The sequence below is a fragment of the Prenolepis imparis genome, unplaced genomic scaffold (genome assembly GCF_030444845.1).
Source record: "Prenolepis imparis isolate NDT839.2.m4 unplaced genomic scaffold, iyPreImpa1.0 SCAF_5, whole genome shotgun sequence".
Taxonomy (NCBI): domain Eukaryota; kingdom Metazoa; phylum Arthropoda; class Insecta; order Hymenoptera; family Formicidae; genus Prenolepis; species Prenolepis imparis.
The window spans coordinates 14,353,407-14,380,484 of NW_028141163.1; the positions used below are offsets into that span (position 1 = coordinate 14,353,407).

A 27,078-nucleotide genomic window follows, 5' to 3' on the forward strand; every position below is an offset into this window, starting at 1 on the left:
GTAAGCGCTTTGTTCGCGCTTTTGCGAGCTTTGCAAACTGTAAGTAATAAATCTGAACATATTAATACGGCATAAACATCATATACATATGAATATATCTAGATATGTATATAATGTTTATGCCGTATATTCATTAATTAAGTTGCACAACATGTTGAGAGATTCATAATTAATAATATATGATCTGTTTACATTGAATGGATGATTTATTTTTTTTAGCGCAACTCTCGTACGCATATTGTGTAATTATATCGTAATTATAATTATAAAAAAAAATTTATTATACCAAATTATATATAAAGCAGAATTTATTATAATAATATATAATAATTTAGTATTTTTTTAAGAAAAAAAGATAATATAAAAACCTTATACATAATTTAAAAACAAATCTAGTGTTACACGGCAAGTATAACGTTTAATTTTTAACGCGCCTATTATTCTTGTGCTTTGATTCGTAATGATGTATTTTTGACGTTCTCCCTCGTGTGTGTTTTTAAAGTTAGGTCTTGTGTTTTTAACTGTTAAAAATTTTAACTCAACATTATATTATACAAAAGAAAACATCAAAAGCATTCGGCACAAGTAGGGCACACGTTCCAAAGTGAGCTACGCAACTTCAAAAATATTAAGAAACGCGATTCATTCGAACGTTAAAAATAGACTTTCAAAATGGGTTTTTGGTGCTGCCTGATGGACATTAATGGAAATGTAACCACTGAAGAAGAGCGATCGAGCGCCCTTTAAGAAAAAGGAAAAGGTCAAGTCTGTTCGTGACTTAAGGTTCGACTGAAAAGTCCAGAAAAGCTTTCTAAAAACGTATATCTTATTCTTGCATTATTTATATGATGTACATTTTTCTCTACTGTAATGTTAAAGCTTAGTATTACGTATAAATCCCATAAAGAAAATAGTTAAATAAAAATTGTTTAACATTACTGCAACTATATAACACAAATAAAAAAATATTTTATATTTACGATGTACCTTCTAATTTTGTAACTTATATTGATCTCTTTGATTATATAAGAATAAGTAATATTTAAAAAATTACTTAAGTTTCTTTTAAAAAATATAACGCAATTTGAAAATAATAACGCAAATAAAAATAAGAATTCTGAAAGAAAAACACAACAACAATGTATCGTTCTTTAACTTGTTTTTACGATAATCTCCATTTTAATTAATTTTGCAACATGAGAGAAAAGTTATAAAACAGTAGAGCAAATTGATGTATTAGAAGAAGAAATTAACTTTGGCCCGACAAAATTATTAAGATATCACGATTCGTTTTGACATTGGGGTGAAATAAATGCAAAATATTATTTTTATGAAAGGGAAGTAAGTGTATATCATATAAAAAATTACACATATTTTCGAGGTATCCTTTCAAAATTAACTTCCGTGGTAAGTTTTTAATGAGTAAAATTCCAGGTCCCAAACGATGCGTTCAAGTGCAACAATTTAATTACACGGTACGTCGCACGAAAAGTTTATCTCTGTGAAGTTGGATCCTCATTTTTTGAGAGAGATTTAAGTTCTACACATTTTCTTTTAAAATATTATATCCGGTGAATAAAAAAATTCTTATGATATTAAGAAATGGAAAATACCATCTCTTGAGTACATGCCATATGTGAAACACTATGCATACATGTCATATTTAATATCGTACGAGTAGCTTTCGGCGGAAATACAGAGAATACCATTTAAGCTCGCGAAGCTCACAAAGGAACAGGGAAATATATCAATGTCCTGAACTAGAGAATATTTGTCGCATCACTAGTAGTACATTTGGATATAGCGTTGACTAAGTGAATGCAAAGCACTCTTTTTTACGGGACGGGATGCTTTCGATTCCCGAGATTTCAGATACTGTCTGGAGAGGGCGATAAATATATATGGAGCTCAAGTCCTTCGTGAATAAGGAAAGTTGCAAGAGCACCAAGAGATAGCTGACTCTCGCCCATCATTTATCATTATATTCTGCCGGAAATGTTCGGAAAATAAAGTTTAATCTATCGGTATGTAGTTCTCTAGCTAAGTCTCTAATAGCTTTTTAATGTGCTAGCCGAATTAATTCATTGTTCTTTCTACACAAATTGGATAAGTTTAATATATAATTATATATATAACTTAGATATAAAAATTTTGCCATTAAAAATTACATATCTTGATAGGAATTATCAGCGGTACACAAGTGCATTCTCGATTCACATTACCTCGAATTTAATAAAACAAATATATTGACACGTAACCTACACAAGAATTTTAAGCTACACATTTCTATCAAATAATAAAAAAATCTTTAAGAATTATATAAACAAGAAATTATGCGTTTATTATCTTCATTTTTTATTCATAGCTCTTCAATGTATGTGTGTATGTAATCTGGATTTCATTTTAAAACTACAGATTTTAAAATAATAGAGAATATACCATAAAGCAAAATATCAAAACAAAATATATAAATAAAAAAAATAATTTTCTATTCGTGAAAGTTAAACAATATCAAAAGGTAGTAATTTTAGGGATTTTAAATTACTTGAAACAATAAAGAAAGAGCAACTATAATATTTGAGAAAATAATAGCAAATAGGAAACTAGATATTGTCCCTAATTCGCCAAGATCAATTGGATAACGTCAATACGACCGTATATTTTTTTCGCCCAGGGAGAGACACGTTCTTCCCATTATTTCCTTATTATTATTATTGCTTATTATTGACGCTATTATTATAGACCCGGCGACGTCTTGTATGGAAGACGTCATATCGAGGAAAAGTTTTCTCCATTCAGCTGATATCACGAGGGTTAAACTCAGGCGACGACTTTGTTCGGATTTTCTCTCCGAAGAAAAACGGGTGACACGTAACTGATATTATTATATCTGAAGCGGAGACGCGATGGGGGATAGCATCCATAAAAGGAAAAGCGGGTTTTTGTGCGGGTTATTATAGGCTGCCACTCGTGTCGATATGATGACGAGAGAATCGAATGAAAACTACATGTACCTAGCCCGGTAACTCACCTTATCGGGGAAGCTCATATATACATATTTTCAACTATTCTATACAAATGTGTCTTAACGGAAAATATTGATAGCGACACAATACAATCGCGAGAGAAGTCAAACCATTACATCGCAAGTTTATTTATAAACCGCGGGATGAACGTCGGGATAATAGGCGTTTAAAGGTTACAAGAGTACATTATACATATATAAAGAGAGAGAGAGAGAGAACTTCGGCACGCCGGGAAAATTACAATGAAGCTCTCACATCGGTGAGAGCTTTGTTGAAACTTTACCGTCTCATGGATGCATGAAATTTCTTAACTATCGCGCAACCGCATGAGATACAGCGAGATAGATTGCGTCTGCATTTGGCTCGCATCTATTAAATGTCGGCCACTGACGGGCTTGACTTGTATAAAGTGTATTCGTATTCGTGATTTAAACGTATATTGATACCGCTGTTTATTTTCGAATGTTCGATATTGTCCTCGATCTTAGATCTGTTTGAAACAATTGTGTAATTTTTTTTTTCATCGGATAAAACTTTTTTAATGAAAGAATTTATAAAGCCGACTTTTCTTCTTTATTTAGAACGTATACCAAACAAGCAAGGCGATTTAATACCATGAATTATATAATTTTCGTAAACGTTAGAAATATGTAAATTGATATAAACTTTGCAAACAATAATATACATTATATAATTTAATTTTAACAGACAGCAAACTTTGTTATCTGGATTAAAATTAAAATTTCCTTTTTTGCAAAATTATAAATTGAGATTTAAATATCATAATATTTACACTGAGAAGTAAAATAACTTCTTCATAAAATTTTCGCTAATAAAATATCATTAAAGGCACAAAAATTATTAATCGCGTTCAAACGTTGTAAAATTGATATATCGTTATGTTAAATATTCATTATTTGTAGAACCTCTTTACTAATAATTCTTAAATTAATAAAATGCAGTCCTCCACACAATTTTTTGTACACCATTCTTATATATTTATAAATTTATATATATAATTTAACACTCAAATTATTTCCAAGAAATGCAAAAAATTACATCAATATATTAATGCGTTTCGTTCTTCGGCAGCTTTCATGATTATAAGGATCGTATCTAGAACGATATGCAGACTATTTCGAGATTAAAGCTTTCACAGCAAAGGGGGTGAACTTTGACCGCAAGAAGACAAGGTCGCGATGATCCTTAATGCGACGACGGTGGCTGCAAAATCGTGCATTGGACGCGTCGAAGGATCCCTCTCTGAGGCGAATCGTATAGATAGTATATATCTCTAAGGCGAGGCTTTGATCAACGATGCGGCGCAAAATCACGTCGCAAAGCGCGACGTTAGACAAAGCTCCGTTCGAGTTTTACTCAGCAATATTCGAGTCAGATGTCAAATAGTTAGTCCGCCTGTCGGCGAACACGACGCGTTGTAATCTTTGGCGAACCATATTAAATTACTGCCAAATATATGGGGAACCGACCGAGAATATCCGCTAGCTACGCTTACAAACAGAAATCGAGGCGACCTGAGAAGTCTCCTCCTTCCGGAGAATTTCGAGAGTTTCGTGTAGAATTTCGCGATTCTATGTGAATGAGGCGAGACTACTAATATAAGGAAGATGATGCTAATTGCACTTAATATACCCAACTAACGATTCGAACGGATAATCAAGAATATAAATTTTCAATTACGGGCAAACCGAGTGGAGAAAAGAATATACGAGCTAAGAGCCTCGAAAAGATTTATGTCATCGCATTTATCGAGCGAATATAATCGGATGTAATGCCGTTCGTTCTTTCGCACTTCCTTGCCAAGACGATAATCCCGTGTTTTACCACATTACACGTTCTTCTTATATATATACTGTTCGGCAATTCTGTTTTCTCGCGACATATACTACACTTTCGAAACTAAATTTTTCCAATATTCGCGAACTTTTTGTATTCGCTGATAGATAGATCTAAATTCTGTACCGAGTGATATTTCCACGTCGTAGAAGCACAATCTTGACGAAAGTATTGTAGCGTCTAATGCGTTTCTTCGAACCAATCAACCGCGCATCAATTTTCTTGCCGACGATCGTGTTTAATCACGCGGAATGATCGACATGTGACGAGTACGGTCGCGCGACGTATCTTTGGAAAATCGTCGAAAGCACTAATAGATAGTCATTACACGGCTCATTTACAGCAGTCTATACAATTTCGGGGAAGGTATAAGAAGTAACTCAGAGGACTCACCTTAAAGTCGATGTAACCATTCTTATCCATGTCGAATGTGCGGAAAACATGATCGCAGAATTCCTCCGCGTTACCGGACGGGAAGAACATTTTGTACATGTCGACGAATTTCGCCGGCGTTAACCTGCCATTAGGACAGTCTTGCTGTAACATTCAAAGAAACGCAAGATCGTGAATTCTCGAGTTATATATATATAATTAAAAAATTCATAAGTACAAAGATTTATTTTATATACACATAAAAAGATTTCGCCAAGAATAACCAATAGCAAGTATTCGCATTAAAAATATATCGTTTTCCATATAAATTTAATGTAAGATTTATTCTCTCGAAGTAAAAATAATGCACAACTAAAATTACACGTCTAAATTTCACGCTTTGACTAAAATGTGACTTCCACACTCTCCCGATCGATTTTCCGGGAGAGAGATTTAAATGTGATATAATTTTAGTTGTGCGTATTTTTACTTAAGAAACAAAATTAATATATTCTTATATTTAATAAAAAATCTTACATTAAATTGATGGAAAACTGTATATTCCTATCTGCCTTGTCGGTTAAGAAAGAGATCTTGAAAAAAATGGTGTCGTTTCGTTTCAATTTCTTTTCACATCAGATTATTAGCTCTAATGTAGTGCCATTCGTCCCGACATTTTTAAAACGAGGCGAGCGAACAGTGTCTGTCCCCGCGATATTTCTCAATCTCCGCAATCGCGTTTCTCCGTTGTGAGATCGATACACGTTGGCGGCAATCGGACTCCATTTATTTCAATCCGAGTTTCGCTACAAAGTCGATTCATCGCGCATCGCACGAATCGGCGAAGCTGGAAACGCCACCGGGTTGCGAAACGTTCGCTAACGACTCCGTAGTTTAATTAGACAGTTTCGGACGCCACGCTGGATTCAGCTTCACGCCCGTTTAAATTGCCTGAGAAAGTACGTGCACAACTTTTCCGCGGGAACGTCACGTTCTATTCACCCGCGCTGCATCTCGCGCGAATCAGTTTCTGCTCGTAAGCTTTGTAGTCGAGATTGATTTATCTCGTAGAGATACTCGTCTGAAATCCTATTCACCACGCGAGACTTCCTAACAAGTTTTCTGCAAAAGCACTTAATGCTACCAATATTTGAAAAGTTTTCGAAACACATGTTATAACACATTACTTTTCAGTCCAGTATAAACACACAATTATTGTGTACATGAGATTAAGGAGATAATATTCTAATTAAATCTACTAATGTCATCAAATCTATTATATACGATACGTCTCAATTTAATGAAAATATATAAATATTTGGAACAGATTATATACATTTAACATTCACTGCGAAAATTTGAAAATATAAGCGACGTTTGAATAGAACGTGTCGAATATTTGATGAATAAATTAATAATTGCACGGAATGCATAAATAAGTACGTATGAAATTAGCTTTCAGAATTATTTCACACGATTGATTCTCGGCGCACATTATGTCACAATATACTAGTGATGTAACATCAATTATTAATCAATTATTATTACACGCAAATTAATCTTTGATTATTAATAATTATTAATTATTAATAACAGTAAGAGGCACTAAAGCTTGTGAGGTATTAACTAAATACAAATACCGTACAAGAAGATTAAATAAATTTTAAATTTCTATAAAAAGTTAATAATATTCCATGTAAAGCTCAAATTTATTACGTTTCTTATTACTTATTATGATTGAGCTTCACAAAGGAAGTCTTATAACACAATCAATCATGAAACGTGTTAACGATTGTTAAGAATACCTCTGAAAATACTGTTGTATTTAAACTGAACTTTAAGGTTTCGTGACTGACGGAATGAGCTACGGACGGATAAATTTACCGGTCGTGATTTAACCGCGCGAATTCTGATTTATGAAGTTCCATAACCGTTTCGTATGGAGTTCGTATTACCACTTTTAGCTTCTTTATGAGAGAAATTCTCCTAGAGGATCGCATTTTCGCGTCTGGCTGCGCATGCTCATGAAATATCGCAGTCTGTTTAATGTGGCATAATTGCAGATACGAGTGGGGCTGCCTTATTTACTCCGACTATCACGTATTACGGATGCAATATTTATTAACGCTCTCATTGTAGATTTTATTTACCTCTATGTCTTTATAAATCCCTTAATTTTGTAAATTTCTATTTATTATGATTTTAATAAACACGAATATAATCGGCTGTTAATTAATATTAGTAGTTATTTATCATCTTTTAATAAAAAATTATGATTTAACGTAGGATATTCTTATTTATATATTCAGAGAATCTATAAATATAAATATTATTTTTCTCTCCAATGAGATTTATAAATATAAATTAATACTAATTTTATACACACACATATACATATATGCATGTATCTGTTTTTATATATAATATGCTTTCATTTTTAATAAAGCTTTTAATAAGCTTTACAATTCGATTTTTAAAATTTCTGTGATAAATCAACTATAAAACAAATTTATTTCTATTTTTAATATTTTATCTTAATGATCATCATCTCATCTTAACGTAATGAATGTTTAAAAGATGCTAATCTTTATAATAAAATGTAGACTAGATTGCAAGAAAGAGAAAATAGAAAAATTGACATAAAACACATAACTAGAAATTATTTAAGAAATGTGCACATTAATAATGAAGCATTAAAAATCGTTCCATGTCACCAACATATAATGAATTATTCATTCGTCATACTTTAAAATTTTATTCTGCATTAATAAGAAATTATAATTATGTTCAATAAACATCATTTATTATAGCAGCAAACTCATATTCGTTAATCCCATGTTGATATCTCATTAATGTTATTATCCACAGACAAACAATGGAAACACTGTGTAATGACATACATATATAAGCATTCTAAAATAAGTCATATAAATAAAAGTAAGTTGAATGTTCTCAGCAAGAGGTAGAAATGAAAAGAATTGTTTGTATAGTATATTATATAGTCATTACGTCGTAAAAATAATTTTAAAATTATATTTAAAAATAACTAAACAAAACACTAACTTAAATATCTTTTCTCATCACTTTCGTGATAATGGTGTCATGTGAACAGTTATATAACGTAAAATATATACAGCGATTATAATAAAATCAATTGAACTCGTTACGAAACACATAAAATGGAAATAAAAAACTGATTATATTTTTAGCAAAATATTTGATATAATTCTCTCTCTCTCACCAACACATATATTTCATAACAATTAATACTCACTTTAAAACCTTTGTACCATTCCTTTATAGTGGCTTCATCGTATCGCGTGTGCGACTTGAGGAAGTCCATATCTTCCTTGCTCAACTTATCTTTGCTCCCAAAACAACCCATTTTGATACCTGCAATCAAAAAACATTTTGTAAGAATAAACGTTCGATGGTAGTGTAAATAGATAAGTAAAAATACTTTTAAGACGCGCAAAGAATGAATAATATTATCAATTTACACAATTAATCTAATTTTTTAAAATATAAAGTTTGTTTCTCGTGGTATTTTATTTCGTATTTGGAGAAGTCATTAGGATTGTGGATCCTGAGATGTACAAAGTTTCAATCTCAAACTTTTGTATGAGTTAGAACAGCGATTTCATCCATTAACGCGATTTGCGCAAGCGTAATAAAACTTTCGCGACGAGTCCGAATCAGTCATCGCATGCAACGCATATTAATGTCGGAGAATTTATGTCAGTAGCATTACATATACAAGTCATAAATCCGTAAAATAAATTAGATACTTATTGTTAGTTGGAGGCCTTCCACTCCTCTAATCTCTTTATTTCACTCTAATCTATTCTATATTTTATCAGAGAAAGCACATTTGCATACTTCGTGTCAATAGCAATAGATATTATCGATCTTTTCGCAAAACTTTATAAAGACACGCATTGTAATTCATATAAAATATAATAAGTTTACGCGAGGAATATCTTTTTAGTAACTTTAATATTTAGCTACCATAGCATGTTAAAATATAATTCGTCAAATTATTATAATAATAAAGTTAATATCATATTTTTTTTAAGTTAATACTTAGAAGACACTGTTAATAAATATAAATGTCCAGTATATATAAAAGTATTTTAAGTGTTTTAATTTCATTATACTATTTTTTATGTTTAGTATAGTTCGCGTATAAAATCAGTATACACATAAAAATTTATTTTAAAAAATTCTGTTTTAGTATAACATTAAATAATAAATAATAAATAATCAATGTTTTAAATTATTTAACAGTTTAATACATTAGAAATTTGACAATAGCATTTAAATCATAGTAAGACAATGATTAGATTCTAAAGTTGTATTTCTTGTAAATTCCATATGTAACGAGTTTCATGTTTCTGATGAGAATTAATGAGAAAACGTCTGGTTTTAAACAACGGTTTACCTTTGAAAAAATATTACTTGCGTTAATTACATCACTAGCGTTTCGCTCGCAAGCGAAATGGAATTTTAATGCGTTAATTTCTCCTACGGAAAAAACAGAATTTTTCATTCATTTGCAAAAGACTTTTAATTTTTTTCAGGAAACAAAACTAGGCATTAAAACTTCATTTTTGTTTATAATACGCTACTATAGAATGATGAATATACCCGAGGCTAGCAGATTTCATGCAAGAGATTTCGTGAAAATGTATATAATTGATGCTTCGTGCAGCAATCCTGTGTGTAAGGCGACATGAAACTGAGCGATCTCGATAACGGCGACACGGAAGTTCTCGTTATGTGGCAAGAAGCCGTACGCAATTTTCGTGATGTCATATATTGCGGCACGCACGCATGCACGCAATGCACGTAGTGCATGCAACGCACGCTCATCGATTGCACCCAAAGCCGAAACTCGACGTTGCTATACCCGAAGAGGATATCGAAACCAAACGCGTGATCGGAATGACAATGACGTACGCTATACGCATATATATGCACATTTCAGGAAGGATGGACAAGTAGAATGTCTTTCAATAACTCTCAGGATGAAAATTAATCTCTTCTATATAATGAAAGTAGCTAAGAATATTTTATCAGAGATTTTATTAGTTCACTTTTTTTTTTAATAATAATTTATTTCGCGATAATCTTTCAATGAATATTAATATTCTCCTATTTATTCGATAGTAATTGCTATTTGAAGGATACGTCTGTTTTCATTAATAAAACTAACGTTTTCTTTATAATATATTATGATTTACATTCTTAAGATTTTAAATTATATTTATATTTATATATTTTTTCCTCTCTTTCTTTCTCTTTTTAAATAATTGTCATATGTTTTCGCAATTTATTAAATAGTGTGTTTTCTGTAAAAATTACATTAAAATAAAAGCGAAAACATATCTTTCCCTTTTAATTAAAAAATTTTATATTTACTTTTCCCTTCAGTTTTATAATTATAATATAATTTCATGTTTTTATTCTCAAGATTTTAGTCAAAGGAAATTTAACTTTAATGTCAAAGGGAGGAAAATGTATCGCTTATAGAGATGGATTCAATATAATGTAGAAGTTACCCTTTGCGGGTGGTCTCGGCCCATCTCCGACAAAGAGATTTATAATTAAACGCAATTAAAATTACGCAATGACTAGCAAATAATTTTAGCCGCATATCTAATTATAAATCCGCAGATAGGTGAAAAATAACTCCAAACGCGATCAAAAACGTATCATGCTGACTCATGTAAAAATAATATCACGTTATTTTCTCTTTACCATCACATAAAGTGGCTATCGAATTTTCGATAAAAGACCCACAAATAAAAATTACAAGGATCGATACCGCTTTTCTGTGTCTAAAAATACACGAGTAAAATGTTTAACTGCTCGATCGTGCCAAGATCTATAAAGGCACAATATTTATATATGTACAGGGCGTTTTATCACTGTCGGATAATTCGGCGCGAATGCAAATACTGAGGAGAAATGAAGAATGCTAACCGCTTTAATGTCAAAGGTTCAATCTACAGCGAGTAGATATTTAACATGGATAGTTTAAGGAGCTCTCTCTCTCTCTCTCTCTCTCTCTCTTTTGACGAATTAATTCCCAAGTGTACAAGTAGATAAGAAAGCATTCGGCAATTTCGATCCTCTTCGTAACGTCCACGAATATTGTAGGAATTAATCGCGCTGACATTGACACGTCGCGAATAATGTCGTAATGAACGATGGTCGATTTGCGGCTGGAATTTTGAGAGACCCACTAGCATCTCCGAGTGAAATAGACGCGTCTAGGAACGGGGGAAGGAAACCACGCTCGTGACCGGCTTGAAAACGACACTCGTTCGTGACCCATCGAACAATTTAATGGTTCCCCGGTACAACGTCGCGTTTTATTTCGCAACCGCGAGACACTTCTAGGTAGCGTCGCTCCAAGAACGTCGTCGCGAGTCGAAACGCAAAACACGTAAACGTAATTAACGTCCCCTTCCATCTTCCGGACGCTGCGGCGACGCCGTCCGAACGTCGATGAAGTCGCGCCCAGCTATTTACGAGATTAAGCGCGCGGATGAAGATTAACGGGAGGTTCCCCGTCACGAGAAGTCATGGTCCGTCGTGTCCGCCGTGTATTATACGTGTCCGAGTTGGGGAAGATCGTTGATTATTCCACGCGGCAAACTCTGCCAGCACTCGAGTTAATACGCCACAGTCGAGACTGTACGTATTTTGCCGGGGAACTTTAAAGTTCTCGCTTACGAGAAGAAATTATATGCCCGAAGGCCGCCACCACCCTTCCTCAAGCGAACGTTTGAAACATTCTGTTGCTAAGAGAAATTACATGTACATTCGCTGTATATTAATTCCCCGTCGTACGAAGTTTTCGTTGCTCGAAAGTTTTAACGACGAGGTGAAACCAACCAGAATCCCGCCAGAAAGAATTTATCGGTCGCGTACTAGATGAGGTAGAGATTATAGTTGCTAATACACCTTTTTCTTTTTGTTCTCATTGCTTGATCTTTATAAGAGAGAGAACTTTGGTAAATGAGTTGAGAGAAACTTTTGCGTTGGGAGGAAAAAAAATTACGTTGCTAATGTCTTTAAGATTCGTAGCTTTTATCATTTAAATAAAACTATTACTGAAGAACGAAACAAAGATATTTTTACTGTATATTAATTTTGTCGTAATATTGCTTTTTTTTAACAGAAATAAAATAATGATGACGGAAAGAAGTTGGCGCTGGTTTCTCAAAGACTGGTAGAGAAAAAGAGAGAGAGAGAAAGAGGAAAATTATAATTGCTATAATGAACTTGCTTCTTACTTTTATGCTACACTTGCTCGAGAGAATTCGGCAATTAAATAAAACTGGTTATTATAGAATTAACATATTTTATCCCCACAGTTCTATTGCCCTTAGAGATATCATTAAGAGCATGTTTCGACAATTATATTCATCATTTAAGAAAAAATAAAATTGTAAGGTCAAACGCAATAATCCTGTTCTTTCTTTCATAATGATAATCATTCATTATTACTAGGTCATTCATTATTACTAGGTCATTCATTATAATAACAATTCCATTAACTTCTCTATTATGAAGGGGAGTTGATGAAGAGGAAGTAGCTCAAGAGTCATTTCTCCAAAGTATTTTAATCTCAAATAAATTTTCACTAAAATTTCATTGAAATGTCTCATAATGCACAAGAGAGAAACAACAGTAAAAAAATCTGATTTGAGATGAAAATATGGAATAAATTATATCCAAATGTAACTGTTTATGATTCGTACAATAAAAAAAAATAAATTAATAAATATTTCATGCATGGAAGACTAATTTCTCATGATACTATATATATATCCATGTTGTGTTTTTATTATTTTTCAGAGAGAAAGAGAGCGACAATATATAATCGTAAACGATATAATTATTCATAAGAATAGTATTGAGTTTAATCATGCATGAAATTAATAGTTTACTTTTTTATGAGTCATAAATTATTACATTTGGCTGAAATTTTCTCCATATTTTCATCTTAAATTAAAATGTTTATTGTTGTTTATTCTCTCGTGCATTATGACGTTTCATAAAATTTTAATGAAAACTTATATATGTATATATATATATCGAATATTAATTGCGTCAAATGTCGCCACGAAACTCGCAAGCAACTTGCAATGGCCGCTACTCTTCATGAAACACGTTGCAATCATCTCTTTTGTGAGTAAAGAGATGTTGCATGGAGCAGCCATTATACTGCTGTCATCCGTAATATATGTGCACACGTGAAAAATGTTTACAGCGTAACTGACGTAACTATCGCGCGACCGATCGTTGCGCGTCTCTTATCATCGACGACCATAAATAAAGAATTAACACCGGAACGTCCGGCTGATGCGGATATTGGCGATTGCATTGACATCACATGCATCACGCGCGTTATTGTCGCCATCGCGAAGATACACGCGACATAAATTCGCGTAATAAGTGTATACGCAGAAATATGGGAAAACGCGGCGGTACCCGTCGTCCGTGTTTATTATATGAATGCGACTCCCTTTGTTTCTAGCTCGTTGTTCCTCCTTCAGTGTGGCCGTGGCTTTATTGTACTCGCGTATTATCTCCGCTGTCGGCTTTAAACGAAACGTTACACTCCAATATGCGAGTAAATTAAGCCTATCTCGCATATACACGCTCCTCCTTCCTCTTTTCGTGAACAAGCGAGCGTGAAAGGACGATTCAATGACGTCGTTCGCGAACGAGGTGGATCTCTAACTTGTCTGAATTGAATAAACAAGAGAGAGAGATTAGAGAGATGCGCAATTTAAAATTATACTCCAAGATAATCGACTCGCTTTTTTTTATTCTTCTTATATATACACGACTGTATATCTCGTTCATTTTTATTCGCAGAATGCTGTGATTAATCATCGTCGGAGAATAAAAAAGGAATAGAAAATTCAATAAAGTAATATTACAAAGAAAGGAAATTTCTTTCGGAATATAATAATGTAAATAGAGTGTTTAAACTGCATATTTTTATTTCTAAAAATTTGTAGACTTTTTTCTTGATATACGTGCTGATCTTTAACGCCTTTTTTTCCCCTTGGTTAATTTGTCTCTATATAATATCGCGGAATCGAGCGATATGTTACTCAACTGTGCAAACACGTAACTCGATCGTCGGGAAGAGAAGAGCAATACCTAAAATAGATATTTGACCATATGTACGTAATTATCGATCGCACATAAGACCGCAAATGTTTGCCGCAACAAATCAAAAAGGAACTTTGTAGCTTGTTCCTTTACGCAATTTTCTCGGAATGTTAATTAATTTGTCATAAAATGGGCAAACAGAGGAAGAGAGAAAAGGAAGGGTGCAATACTTTTTCTTACATGTGACGGAAGCCATTTTATAGCCAAGTACACACTATTAATAATGGTGATACCTATAATAGCTTGGCTGATATATTTGGCTATAAAACTACTTTTGTGGTGTAAGGGAGAATCATGTGTAAACGTATCGACGTGTATTTTATCGACTGCAAGGTTTTTGTGAAATATCGCGATGATATTTTACTCTAGATGGAAAGTATACAATCCAGTGAATACAATTATTGCAATCATATATATCGTTTCAATAAAATCGCAATATGAAATCTATGGCTGACACATTTCATGCAATTCAAGAATATTATAGAAATCAGTAAAATAAAAAAAAAGTATAGATATGTAAAAAAGAAAAAAAGATAGCGAAATATGTATGAAAATCCATTTATATTTTGCGTGTTTCATATTTTTCTAATCAATTATGAAATTTAAAAATATATAATTATATATAACTTTGGTTTGCGCTATATCTTTTAATCTTATCTTTTTAAATAAAATATATCTGTGCCATGTGATATTTGGCCATTCACTTATAAATATTTGAAAAGCGCGATGAAATTTGATTTGAATTATAATTTTACATATCATTTTTAAGCTTTTAGAGTATCTCGGCAACTGTAATGTTAGTCTTATGACCAGGTCAAAAACGTGAAAAGTAATTAGAAGTGATTCCCTGTACTTTCGCAAGAAAATTTTTATTCGCCAGTCATACTGCCATCGCGACGGCGATGCCTGGTTTAAATTATTAAAGGCCACCAAACATCGGCCAAGTATTCGTTTTTATTTACCGAACTTTACCGTGAAACCGCGCGGCGTTGAAAAATTTCTTAGGAGTTGCCTCGCCCTCAAAAACTTTCTGAAGACTATTATTGCACAGCCCGACGCTCTGCTCTCTCGGGCCTCTGGCCTGGTGAAAGTACTGTGGGGCAGTTTCATTAAAATTTCTAGGCAACACCGAGGAAATGTTCTCCGGGGAATATGCTGAGTCGCTGCGCCGAGTTTCGTCGATGTGTCCTCCTTAAAGAGGCTTTGCGGATTTTGTCGTATTAACACCGATGGTGAAACTTAATCCTCGGCTAATTCCAAGATTCCGACAAATAAACGCCTAATCTATTCGACTTTATGCACCACTCGAACGATGCAATCGCTTCCGTTTTCTCAACAGAAGACCAATTATCGACGTGCTTTATTTTATCAAATAATATTATATATATATTTTTTTTTTAATTATATTTTTATAATTAAATTTAATTATGTAGATTTTATTGTTTAATGCCTGTTATTATAATCATTAAAATAGAATGTACAACTAAAATAAACTTAAAAACTGAGATATTGTATTCCTACAAATATTTTTACAAATTAATTTACTAATTCAGCATTTTTATTAGATTATATAATTTATTTGCAATCTATGATGTGCTTTGGATTATTTGCATTCTTTCCATTTCGTGTTGGTCCATAACTACATTAACACGACATGAGCAAACATCATGAATGTTTTTAACAAATTGTCTGATTATTTGTTTTCCACGATAATCACACTGATCTATTTTCCCTATAAAAATTTAAATACATAATTTTAAAATTGTATTATTTTTTAAATTCATTTTTATAATAGCATCAGTATCAAAATTTTACTTTTATCTATATATATATTCGATGTATATTTTATCGTTTTGTATTTTGCAATTTTTTTTATGATATCAAGTGCATACTAAATATCGAAAAGTGATACAAAAATAACATCGAAATTTTAAAAAACAACGACGGCAAGTTGTTGGAAAGAATATGTATGTACATCAGGCGATATTGCGGTGCAAAATCGAGCGTGTGGAAAGGTTCGCTAACACCGATCATAGTTAAGTAGCATAATAGTGCAGTGAGCAATGTTGAAACTACGTAAGGGGTATATAATAAGAGGTTATATCAACGGAATAATGAGCAATGAATTATGTACTATCGTTATGATGACCTTTTGTGAACCGACCATATATAAAGACAATGAAAGCAACGAAATAATGCCAAGACCGCGGCGTTGTTACAGTGTTCGCTCGTGTCGTGGGTAGTGTTAACGCAAGTTACGATGGACAATGGTGCACCCCGGCACGAAGTGGAGAGAATGCAAATAATCCAGCCGGTGGTCCATGGTTGCAGCACCCGATAGTTTTGAATATTAAAGCGACAATAACGAGCTGCACGATGCATACGAAACTACGGATTTACTCGTAAATATTACGCCAATAGGACAACATGAAAACGTACATTTAACATTTATTTTTCACATGGGTATGTGAAAAATATAAAAACAAAATTCACACATATATATTCTACAATTTTTTCAGTATTGTGTATAAGAAGAAATAATTTTATTTCAATGCGCATTATTTCCCATTCAACTTTTAGTAAAATTAAGCGTACCTTCACATTCAATCTCGAAATAAAACAGAATGCAGGAAGTTCATTCTGATCTCCGCGCTTTACTTTCCCGACTATATTATGTATCTTGGAAAGGGAGAGAGGGCAAACTTTGTTTCTCTTCCGTACTTTTTATATAATCTCGTATAAATTGAAAAGTCCTATAAAGCTGCGAATGGTAAAATTTGCAAAGTATTACGTACTGATGTTATAGCACATCAACATTCGTTGTTACGCTATTTTCATCCATCATATTTGCATGACGCGCCAAGCCGCGATGATTAATCGAACAAACTTGAACATTTTACGAAATAACCCAACCGCGCCGAGGAATTAAATAATAAAACGCGATTCAATTTTCCCTCGCCCGAAGCATTTATTCAAAATTACTTCGTACCTAATTAGTTTCAACGCGATCGCGTACACGTCCGCGTAACACACAAGCGATTTTAATAATCCCTCGAGTCTGAGGAAGATGAATCGAATCGCGACCGGTGATAAACGCGATCTGACCATGCACGCAAACCGCGTTGACCTAAAAAACTAAGTGCACCTGAACGCAGACGAGTCAGCGATTCAAGACGAGAATGTTAATTAATCCTGCAAAGTCTGTGAAAAGTATGTAATGCTAAATATATAACGTGACGTGAGACTTCATTATTTCTGACCAGTCGACTTCTCTTTCATGAAAGGCAACAAATTTGTGACGGTCTCTGAACATTATTACGTTTCTATTTTTTTAATATTCAATATTATATAAATATTTAATTAAAAACATGTAATTTTAACGTCCAAAAAATAAAATTCAATATCAATATCAAACATTTTTTTAAGCTTTGAAATAAAACTTAAAAAAAAAACAAATTTTAAATATGTGATAAAGTTTTGTAACTATATTCTGCGAAAAACTTTTCATTTTTTATCGCTTATAATAAAAAAACCTATTAATATCGTCATATACGAGAGAGTGTCTTAGCTTGATAACAATAAATTACTAAAAGAAACGATTGTTTGAGAACAATCTGATATAATGTGATATTAAATGAAATGAAAATGTCTTCTATCAATTTAAGCATTGTTTATCGCAGCTGTAAATAATAATAATATTATCGATATCGCGGCTGTTTATTACGAAGGCACTAATCAGCGCGAGGCATATATGCCCCGCAAATTTACTCTCCGCAGACATTACCGGATCGCGCGGGTGGATTAGAACGCAAAATGGGTGTGCGGAATAGAACGCGCAAACTTCTGAGAAACAAGTCAAAGTGCTTCGAAATAAACGACAAGTCTGTCGCAAACTGCCGAGTGCTTTCGCACCAATATACGGGGGACTGTGTTCGTGTTCAAGCAAAACGAAACAATTTTCCGCTTTGAATGTCGTAAACGAAGTTTCTAGTTTATAGTGAGTGCGCGGGCGGATACACAAGTTTGCGCTCCGCTGGCAAACAATCTTTATGTCCTATAATACAGAAGGCAAACAATATTTATGTCCTAATTTTTACATTTACGGATAATTAATATTCTACATCCATTCCACATCTATTCCCAATTAAATTCTCAATTTAATTTCTTTTCTATTAGTTTTCCAATTTTTTTGTTTAAATTTAATCTTGAATTTGTGTGTTTTAGAATATATTTGCTTTATGTTTTATCTATTTTGCTCTGTTAGAGATAAAATCAGTTTTATGTTATCATTAGAAAGCAAAGTAACATTAATGGTGAATTTCAATCGTTGGCAGAGTACTATTTCATGTATGCTTTTTCCGCGAAAGTCGTATTTTCCATAAGAATATAAAAGAATCTATACGATATTTTATTCAGTAGTTAAGAGTTTCATCTCACTATCTCACTCTCTCTCTTCTCTCTTTCTCTTTCTTTCTCTAGGAAAGATCTACCAAGTTTTAATTAAAAGTACCACTACTATTATTAAACACTTTTTGATCAGTTTTAATTAAAACTATCATAAATCCCACAAAAATTAATCCGCGGTATAATAAGTAAATCATTATGGCGCACTTGTTACGTGGCATATTTAATAATTTTGATTGAAATTCCTTGGAAATGTGATATCTCACCAACTTTTACCCTCCGTAAACTATTTTTACGAAGCATAATGAACAATAGCCGCTTAACAGCTTAAGCTCAACAGAAGCTTCTTTTCTTCTTGAAAAGGACTACGCAAGAGCACATTATTGCGAAAAAGCTATTAAGATATTGTTATTATATGCACGAAATACATATATTATTGTTTAGTAAAGGTCACCATTTTATAATTCGCCACAAAATTCTATTTACAATTTTATATGCCGCATTTGATGATAATATACATATAATATACATATATCCTGATTTGTATTTTGATATGTACGCATTTTACACGCGCGTGTGTATTTTTTATATTACACGATATATAAAATTATAAACAAAATTCTGTCTCGAATTTTACCGCGAATTATAACTCGAGCTGAAATAAACTTAATTAAATATGTACATGAAAAAACATAAAAATAACGATGCGTAAATAACGTAACGTAAAATCATAATCACAATTTAATATGCCAGTCTTGATGTTATATGCAGAAGCAGAATGATCACATTATCATTGCTTATAAATTATGAGTTATCGATGCGATTCGCGGATCGATAGTTAATTCGAAATTCGCTGATTTAAAAAATTAATGTTGCTGAATTACAGACTGCAACTGTATCGAATTCTAATGTATACTCGTAATGAAACTGCATGACGGATAGCTGATGAGCTGATCCCAATTAATCGATCTACAGAATAGCTTTATATTGTAATTTTAGAATTTTGTCCATAAAATAATTCCAAGTTGAAAATGTTACATCAGCACGATTTTTATTTCTTAAATTAGAGAATTTTCTATTTCAAATGTAATTTGTTTTATACAAATTATGTATTTACTCACATATAGCGCTAGAAATTATTAAATTATACTCTTTACACAATAATTCATATGAGTTTCTCAAATAAAGATAACTATAAGAAATATAATTTCGGGAGTATGAAAACGTTGAAGTTACCGAACACGTTTATACGACAGGTCATATACCGGGGCGCAAATTACAGGCTGATATCGCGCGTCGGTGGTGGCTGCGCGTATTTTCAGCCACAACCGCAATTTGCAATTCTTCCGTTCCAACTATAAATTACTGAGAGGCCGTACCTCTCGACGGACATTGACGCGAATCGCCAACGACAGCCTCGCGCACGCGATTCTCCCGCGCGAGCAAAATTGCAATTCTAATCGTCGGCCGTACGTCATGTGGAGACATTAATCTTGCGACGCAAAAACCATAGAGTGTTTCCGCACAATATGTAGAGTCGAAATTATAATGAAATACAAAACGATAAGTAGTAAAAATTAAATAATATCAGGCGTCTTCAATGTGCAATATGTAACGATAAATCTTATAAAAATTTATTCTGGAAAATTTTCAACACTTTTCTATGCGATTTCTATATTAATTTAAAATACAAAATATTTTTATTGCATAGATATATCTATTTTTTAAGTATAATTTTCCGTAAGGAACAATTAATATTATACTAAAAATAATTTTTGGTTCGAATAAATGTAAAACTGCGATGCTTCTCGATGCTCTCCGATAAGCTTAGAATCATTTGTCTATTTCATTTGTTAGTCACACATTTATTTTTAAAAAATTAATTCTTTATAATTATTATCTTATTGTATAATGTTATGAAAGTAGCTGATTTAAAATATTAACAATTAAAAGTAATAAACTTATATTTCTTCAGGAAATTTTCTCTTTTACTAAAAATTATAATAACGCTCTCATTTTTACTTGTTATCTCTTATATACGTTGTTTCAATATTCCGTTTGTCTCGGGCTATAAATTTCCAAACGAAAGTTTTCGACAGTTCACGTTTCCACTTGTAATATGATTGTAACATCTTTATATAGAAAGATGGATCGTATCCAACAGAAACTGGCAATACGCGATCTGCATGACAATCGTTGTGCAGAATTCTTTGTTCCTTCTAGAGTTGTCTCAAAATTACACTGAATCTCTCGTAAAAAATATCATGTCATATCTTGACAAAAATAAAGAAGAAATAATGATATTTAAAGCATACTTTAATACTTACAATATTTTATGTACTTATATTTTAAATTCTTATTCTTATGCATTTTTTTTCTCCAGCATAATGAATCTTTCAGATATACAGGCGATTCTCTTGTGTGACAAATTACACAACTCTGAAACGTGGGCGTTTCAAATATTTAAAAAAAAGAAAAAAAAGAAAAGAGCTTATAATAAAAAAAAATATATTGCTGCGCAATTTGAATCACAACGCTGCAAATTTTAATTCTAACAAGGACTATATAGATATACATAATCGGCTACTGGGATTTGCGTGAGTGTCTCTAGGGGATTCGCGCAACATGAATGGCCCATTAATATTTCAAATGATAATTTGAGAGAACAATATACTATGCCGGACGTATATCTCCATCACAGTCGGATAATTGCATAGGTGGTTGTATTCGTCGTGTATAATAACGCGACACTATTCGGCTCGAGCACTTCATTCTAGTAGATTTAAATTGAAGCTAAAACTCTGAAATTACGCGCCTTTAGCGGAATATCGTTTTTTTTTTTTTTTTCCAGACGCAATCAGGATGCAACGATATCTAGTAATTAGTGTCCATATAGCGTCGCGGATAAAATAATGAATCATTTAAATCGATACTATAAAAAACTAGCTAATATGCAATCTGCAATGTATAGTGTGGAAGATTAATCGATTCCAAACCGTGATTGCGTTGTAAAGAGAGAAACTATTTCTATACATGTTATATTGCGCGTTAACCTTAATTAGCAATCAGGTTTTTATACAGTAAAGAAAATAATCAATACAGAAAGATACAATAGAGAAAGATATTTTCGCAAAAGTATAATTGAATAAAAAAAAATCAACACAGCATATCTCTTTATCTATTTTTGTGAAAAAGAGTCGAGTTAAAAATTTCAAAATGTGATATAAAATTTGTGTTGCAAACACGTTTTTACATTTTTGCACCCTTGTAGTTTGAAAAGCTAGCGATTGTCAATAACACGAATCCTATCCAACTGTGACAGATACGTCGAGTTGCTCGTCGTTGCAAAAACATACCCCAAGTTTTTCCGCAATTTATTTACGTATGTATTACGCATTTATTTATGCAAGCACGAAGGGATAATCTAAACGTGATCACATTAATTTTATACATTTTTTGGAATAAATGAAATCGTGAAATGTAAACATCAAACGCCTACATGTGCTAATTGCAAGTTCAATACTTGATTATGTAGTACATTATAAATTTATGCGCGAATGACTGTTACGTAAAAAGACATTATCCTAACGCATAACGCGATTATTGAAAAAAAGAGGAATCTATTATATTTTCAACAAAAATCTATCTTCTTTAGTATAGAGATTTATATTTCTCTATAAAAAAAGAAAGAAAATATATAATTTCTTTTTACATACATACATATTTACACTTAAATTATTTTTTAATAATTTTTCAGTTAAAATCAACGCCAAATAATATTAATTTTAAATAATCGATAAATATCTGCAACGTTCATAGAAATTTTCGCTGTTTAACCGATATAATAATCAAATTGACTTTCAACGTCGAACAATCTATTGACAGATCCTGTCTGTTCAAAAGTTAGCTGCGAATTGTTACGCTTCGCAGACGTCACCGCGAATCAAAGTTTATCTAATTTCACACGACGACAATACTGAGCTGCCTATAGTACGCTGCGCAAAATGAAAATCACAAAACTTCAATGAATTTAAAATTGAAATTAGTTTCAGTAAATAGTACCACATAATTAAAAAAAAAATTGCATTTGTCGGACGCGTATAATTTCATATTTTTACAAAGTTAAAAATATATTCGTTTTCCGAAATAACAAAAATAACACTCTATCTACGTGTACAATTTTAAAATTTTGAATTTTTTAGAATAAAATAAACTGCATTCTAAAGTACCGCACAAAACTTTTCAGTAACGCGACATTCGTTGTGAAGTTGATGTTCATGGATGCGAGTCGAGACTGCTTTTCAAACCGCGTCAGAAATACCCCAGGTATTTCTCCTCCTGACGGCACAGCAATAGTCGCGCGCGCGAACAGATCGATAGCACGCCGGAGAATCGAGACATGTGTATAAAACGTTTCAACTGTCACGCGGAAAATACACCAAGTCGTAAACATAAAGAATATATGTATATAAGAGCTATGTGTTATACGCGTGTGCACTGAGGCCGCACGCATGAAAAGCATTTCGTGTCGACGCGACGGGGCCGCCGCGCGTCTGACTATAGACGGGATTCTCTACTGCGACAACCTATACTTGTAACAGTATGAAAGATAAAGCTGATAGAGAAACCTACGATAGTTACAGCGATATACAAAATTGGTATTTATACAGTGGACTTTTTATACTATCGAATAGATCAATGTTTTACGATACTGTAATCTTTGAAAAAAATATAATTAACGCTACTAAATGGCGATCACAAATTGCTATCGACAGTATACAGAGTATTTCAGAGAATGTGAATAAAATCATGACTTGTTACTACAAGACAGATTTTTGTTTGTTCGGTAATAATTAATGTATCTATAAAAATTTGCGTATCAAGTGTAAATGTTAAACGTGATATGCTAATTACGATGAGTGTATCTTGTAATGTTTTTAATTTTTGATTTTTTGATTTCTAAACATCACTTATTCCTCCTCATAATATCGCACATTATTTTATGCGAAATATCGATCATTGCGAAAGATCTAAATTATTAAGCCTTGTTTATACCTCGTTTATTTTATTAAAAATACTAATCTAAATTACTGAATTACGAGAGAATATTTAAAAAGACACTAATAGAGTATATGTATACGGCACATATGTTTTAAACGAAATATAACACGCGTAAATGCGCTCCATTAGTATTAGAAACGCTATTAAATTTTAATACAGAACCATAACATACACGATTGTTAGTTATTGCGCAAACTGCTCTCATAATTAATTATTGTAATGTCTGGTTTGCGTGAAATAAAGAGAAATTTAAAAGGAGCGGCTCTCTGTGCTTGATATATATAAAGTGCGTTTCATTATTATTCTTAACAATTACACATTACTTTTATTAACTTTTAATGTCCGTGTGACATTATATTCCTACATATAGATATACAATTTTCACTCATGTTGTGAATATATATTCGAAATTAAATAATTTTAATTATAATTATTACACTTGATAATGTTCTTAAAATATGTGTGTGTAATCACAAAGTGATTAATTATGAGATGCATTAAAAAATTTGATATTTGAAAACTCGAAATACTTTCATAAAAGATTACACTTTGCATTCATTTTGCTATCGCAAAATGTACGATACGACTGGTATAGATCAAAGATAAAGATATCCCTAATAATATATAAGAAAGACAGAATATATATGGCATTCCACACAAACAATCTATTTTGCAACCTGCATAAAATGAACGAATTCACTTTACTTCGACATCAGAACAAAGTTGCATCTCCGCGAGGGATCTTAAAGTAAGTCTGCCTGTTAAAAGTGTTACCTACTTACCAAGTAGAAACAACCGCCATTTCATGATTCACTTTATGTCTTTATAGTATAAAGAAGATAATAGAAAAACTAAGGAAAGCAATTATTAATATGATAACTCTTCAATAAGAAGATATACATTGCAGTTCTTCGCTATATATTCTGCCTTACTTTCCAATTTAACATAAAGCCATGCTGCAGAAAAAAATTGTATTGCTTGTTCTCGCGTGTTATGGGAAAAGAGTATTCCAACAGAACTAGTTACCGTTAAAGTCATATAACACTAATCGTAAACTTAACAAAACTTTCAAGTTTACGCGAGACATGTTTTTCGTCTCAAAACATGCACGGACACGTCGTAAATGGATATTATTCTTACTTGTATCTACGAAGTAGGAAGTTTGGTTAAACTTTTTTTTTAATGCGAGACTGGTACGTGTAGCAGTGCAACGTGTCTACTCCACAACCTGTATACAACCTGCGTTAAAACTTTCGAAACATACACACACGCACACACAACTATAGGTTAATCTGCATAACTAATTTCTCGCTTAGAAACATAAGCAAAACGACGCTTTCGTCATACATAAATAAGCTTTCGACGTGACATTCATATTGATGTTAGCTTAAGTTGCGTACGTGCGAAATCGCCGGTACGGAATTCCACGAATAAAATAGAATTTAAAAAATTTATATATATGCATTTTAATAAAAATTTGTTTTTCTATGTTATTCGATTAATTCATTACCATTCAGATGACGTTCAGTTTATCGGAACAGATGCAAAACTTTTATGCAGTCAATGATAAATGCATATACGATGAAAAATGGATGCAAAATCTGCAAAAATTTTTTTACGTATATAAAAAATTATTTTAGCGTAAAATATAAATAAAAAACATTGTTATAAACCAGAATTTGATGGAAATGTTTACAAAAATAAGTTATAATTATTAAATATTTAATTAAAATCTATATTTAAAAAAATTGAAGCAATTGTTTTAAGAAGGAACTAAACAAAATATTTAAAAAAATATATTACAGCAGAAAAACAGAGAAATGTTTTCATATTATCAGCAAACTGTACATCTCCATTTTAATTTACATTTACATTTTATTTTAACAACAACCGTAATTACATAACTAGTTAATAATATTCTATATCGTATATGTATCATCTTTATTATTATCGATATTATTTTAAGTGTGATACAATATGCATAAGATTTTTAAATTATATTTTAAAAATTTGTTATTATGTCACGGATCCACAATAAATTAGATATAAATATTTGATAGTAACACAAAATCACTTTATAAGTAAATAAAAGAGTTTATATCGTGCATAGTTTAAATATATATATATATATATATGTATATATATATATATATATGTGTGTATAAATTATATATAAATAATATAATATATTTAATTATTGCTAGAATTTTTTTGGCAATTTTGGTAACTTTTGCAACGATATGCAGATATGCATCGCAGTTAGAATTTTTCTAACTGCGATGCACATCACAGTCGTCCAATTCACAAAAAATTCATGTATAAAGCTAGAGATGTACGAGTTTTCCACATTGCGGTGTGAATTTTTTCCCTTCATCATCTAGAGCAACTATTTCGCCCGCAGTGCGGCATCGTCGTTATGGTCTATTTTCATCGCGCGATTTAGAATCCGTACATAGACCGACCTTTGAAGCTTCCGGTGATTTTTGTCCCTCAAGGAATTATAGCGAATGGTCAGAGCGCCGCGTTAAAGAACACGAGATACGAATTCTTAGTCGGCGGAAAAGTTTTTAACTCTTCTCAACAATTGCTTACGATAACGGAGAAACTTTTAGCTTCTCATGACATTTGTCTCATCGTATTTTAAATGATATAGGGTCGATTGTTCCAACTTCTTGATAAGTTTTACCCGATAGGTAGCATATTTTCGTCTCTTTTCATATAAGTTCTAAAAAAGAGACGAAGATATGCTACCTGTCGGGTAAAACTTACCAAGAAGTTGGAACAACCGGCCCATAACGATACAGAATAACTCGGGGGATAACTTTATATAATATTTAATAAAGAAATAAAAAATAAATTTTAATTATGTGTAGAAATACAAGCTTTAAGACTCTATTACGGTTTTATGGCTATGTTTTGGTCGAAATGTTGAAACGAATTCTTTCAAGCACGCTTATATATATTTGTAAAAATGCAACAATTATATATATCCATTGCAAAATAATATGAATGCGATATTCGTGATATAAAATATCTATATGCTTGAAAGAAATACTATTTATCATTACTGTTTTCCAAGATATAATTTTTCACAACGCAAAAATAACAGATGTATTCAGCGATTTTACGAAAATATAAAATAATGCACGCACATCTTGAA

General features: G+C 32.1%; 1 protein-coding gene across 3 annotated transcripts in view; it reads right to left on the reverse strand.

The window, feature by feature from the left end:
- Positions 1-27,078, reverse strand: part of LOC145936364 (neuronal calcium sensor 2) — a 123,908-nt gene that overhangs the window by 8,653 nt on the left and 88,177 nt on the right. For all 3 annotated transcript variants that reach the window (XM_083038521.1, XM_083038524.1, XM_083038522.1), the window contains exons 3-4: positions 8,530-8,648; positions 5,277-5,420 (exon numbers count right to left, since the gene is read on the reverse strand). In XM_083038521.1, the coding sequence (XP_082894647.1) occupies positions 5,277-5,420; positions 8,530-8,640 (255 nt within the window). In that variant the 5' untranslated portion in view covers positions 8,641-8,648. The remainder of the gene's footprint in view (positions 1-5,276; positions 5,421-8,529; positions 8,649-27,078) is intronic.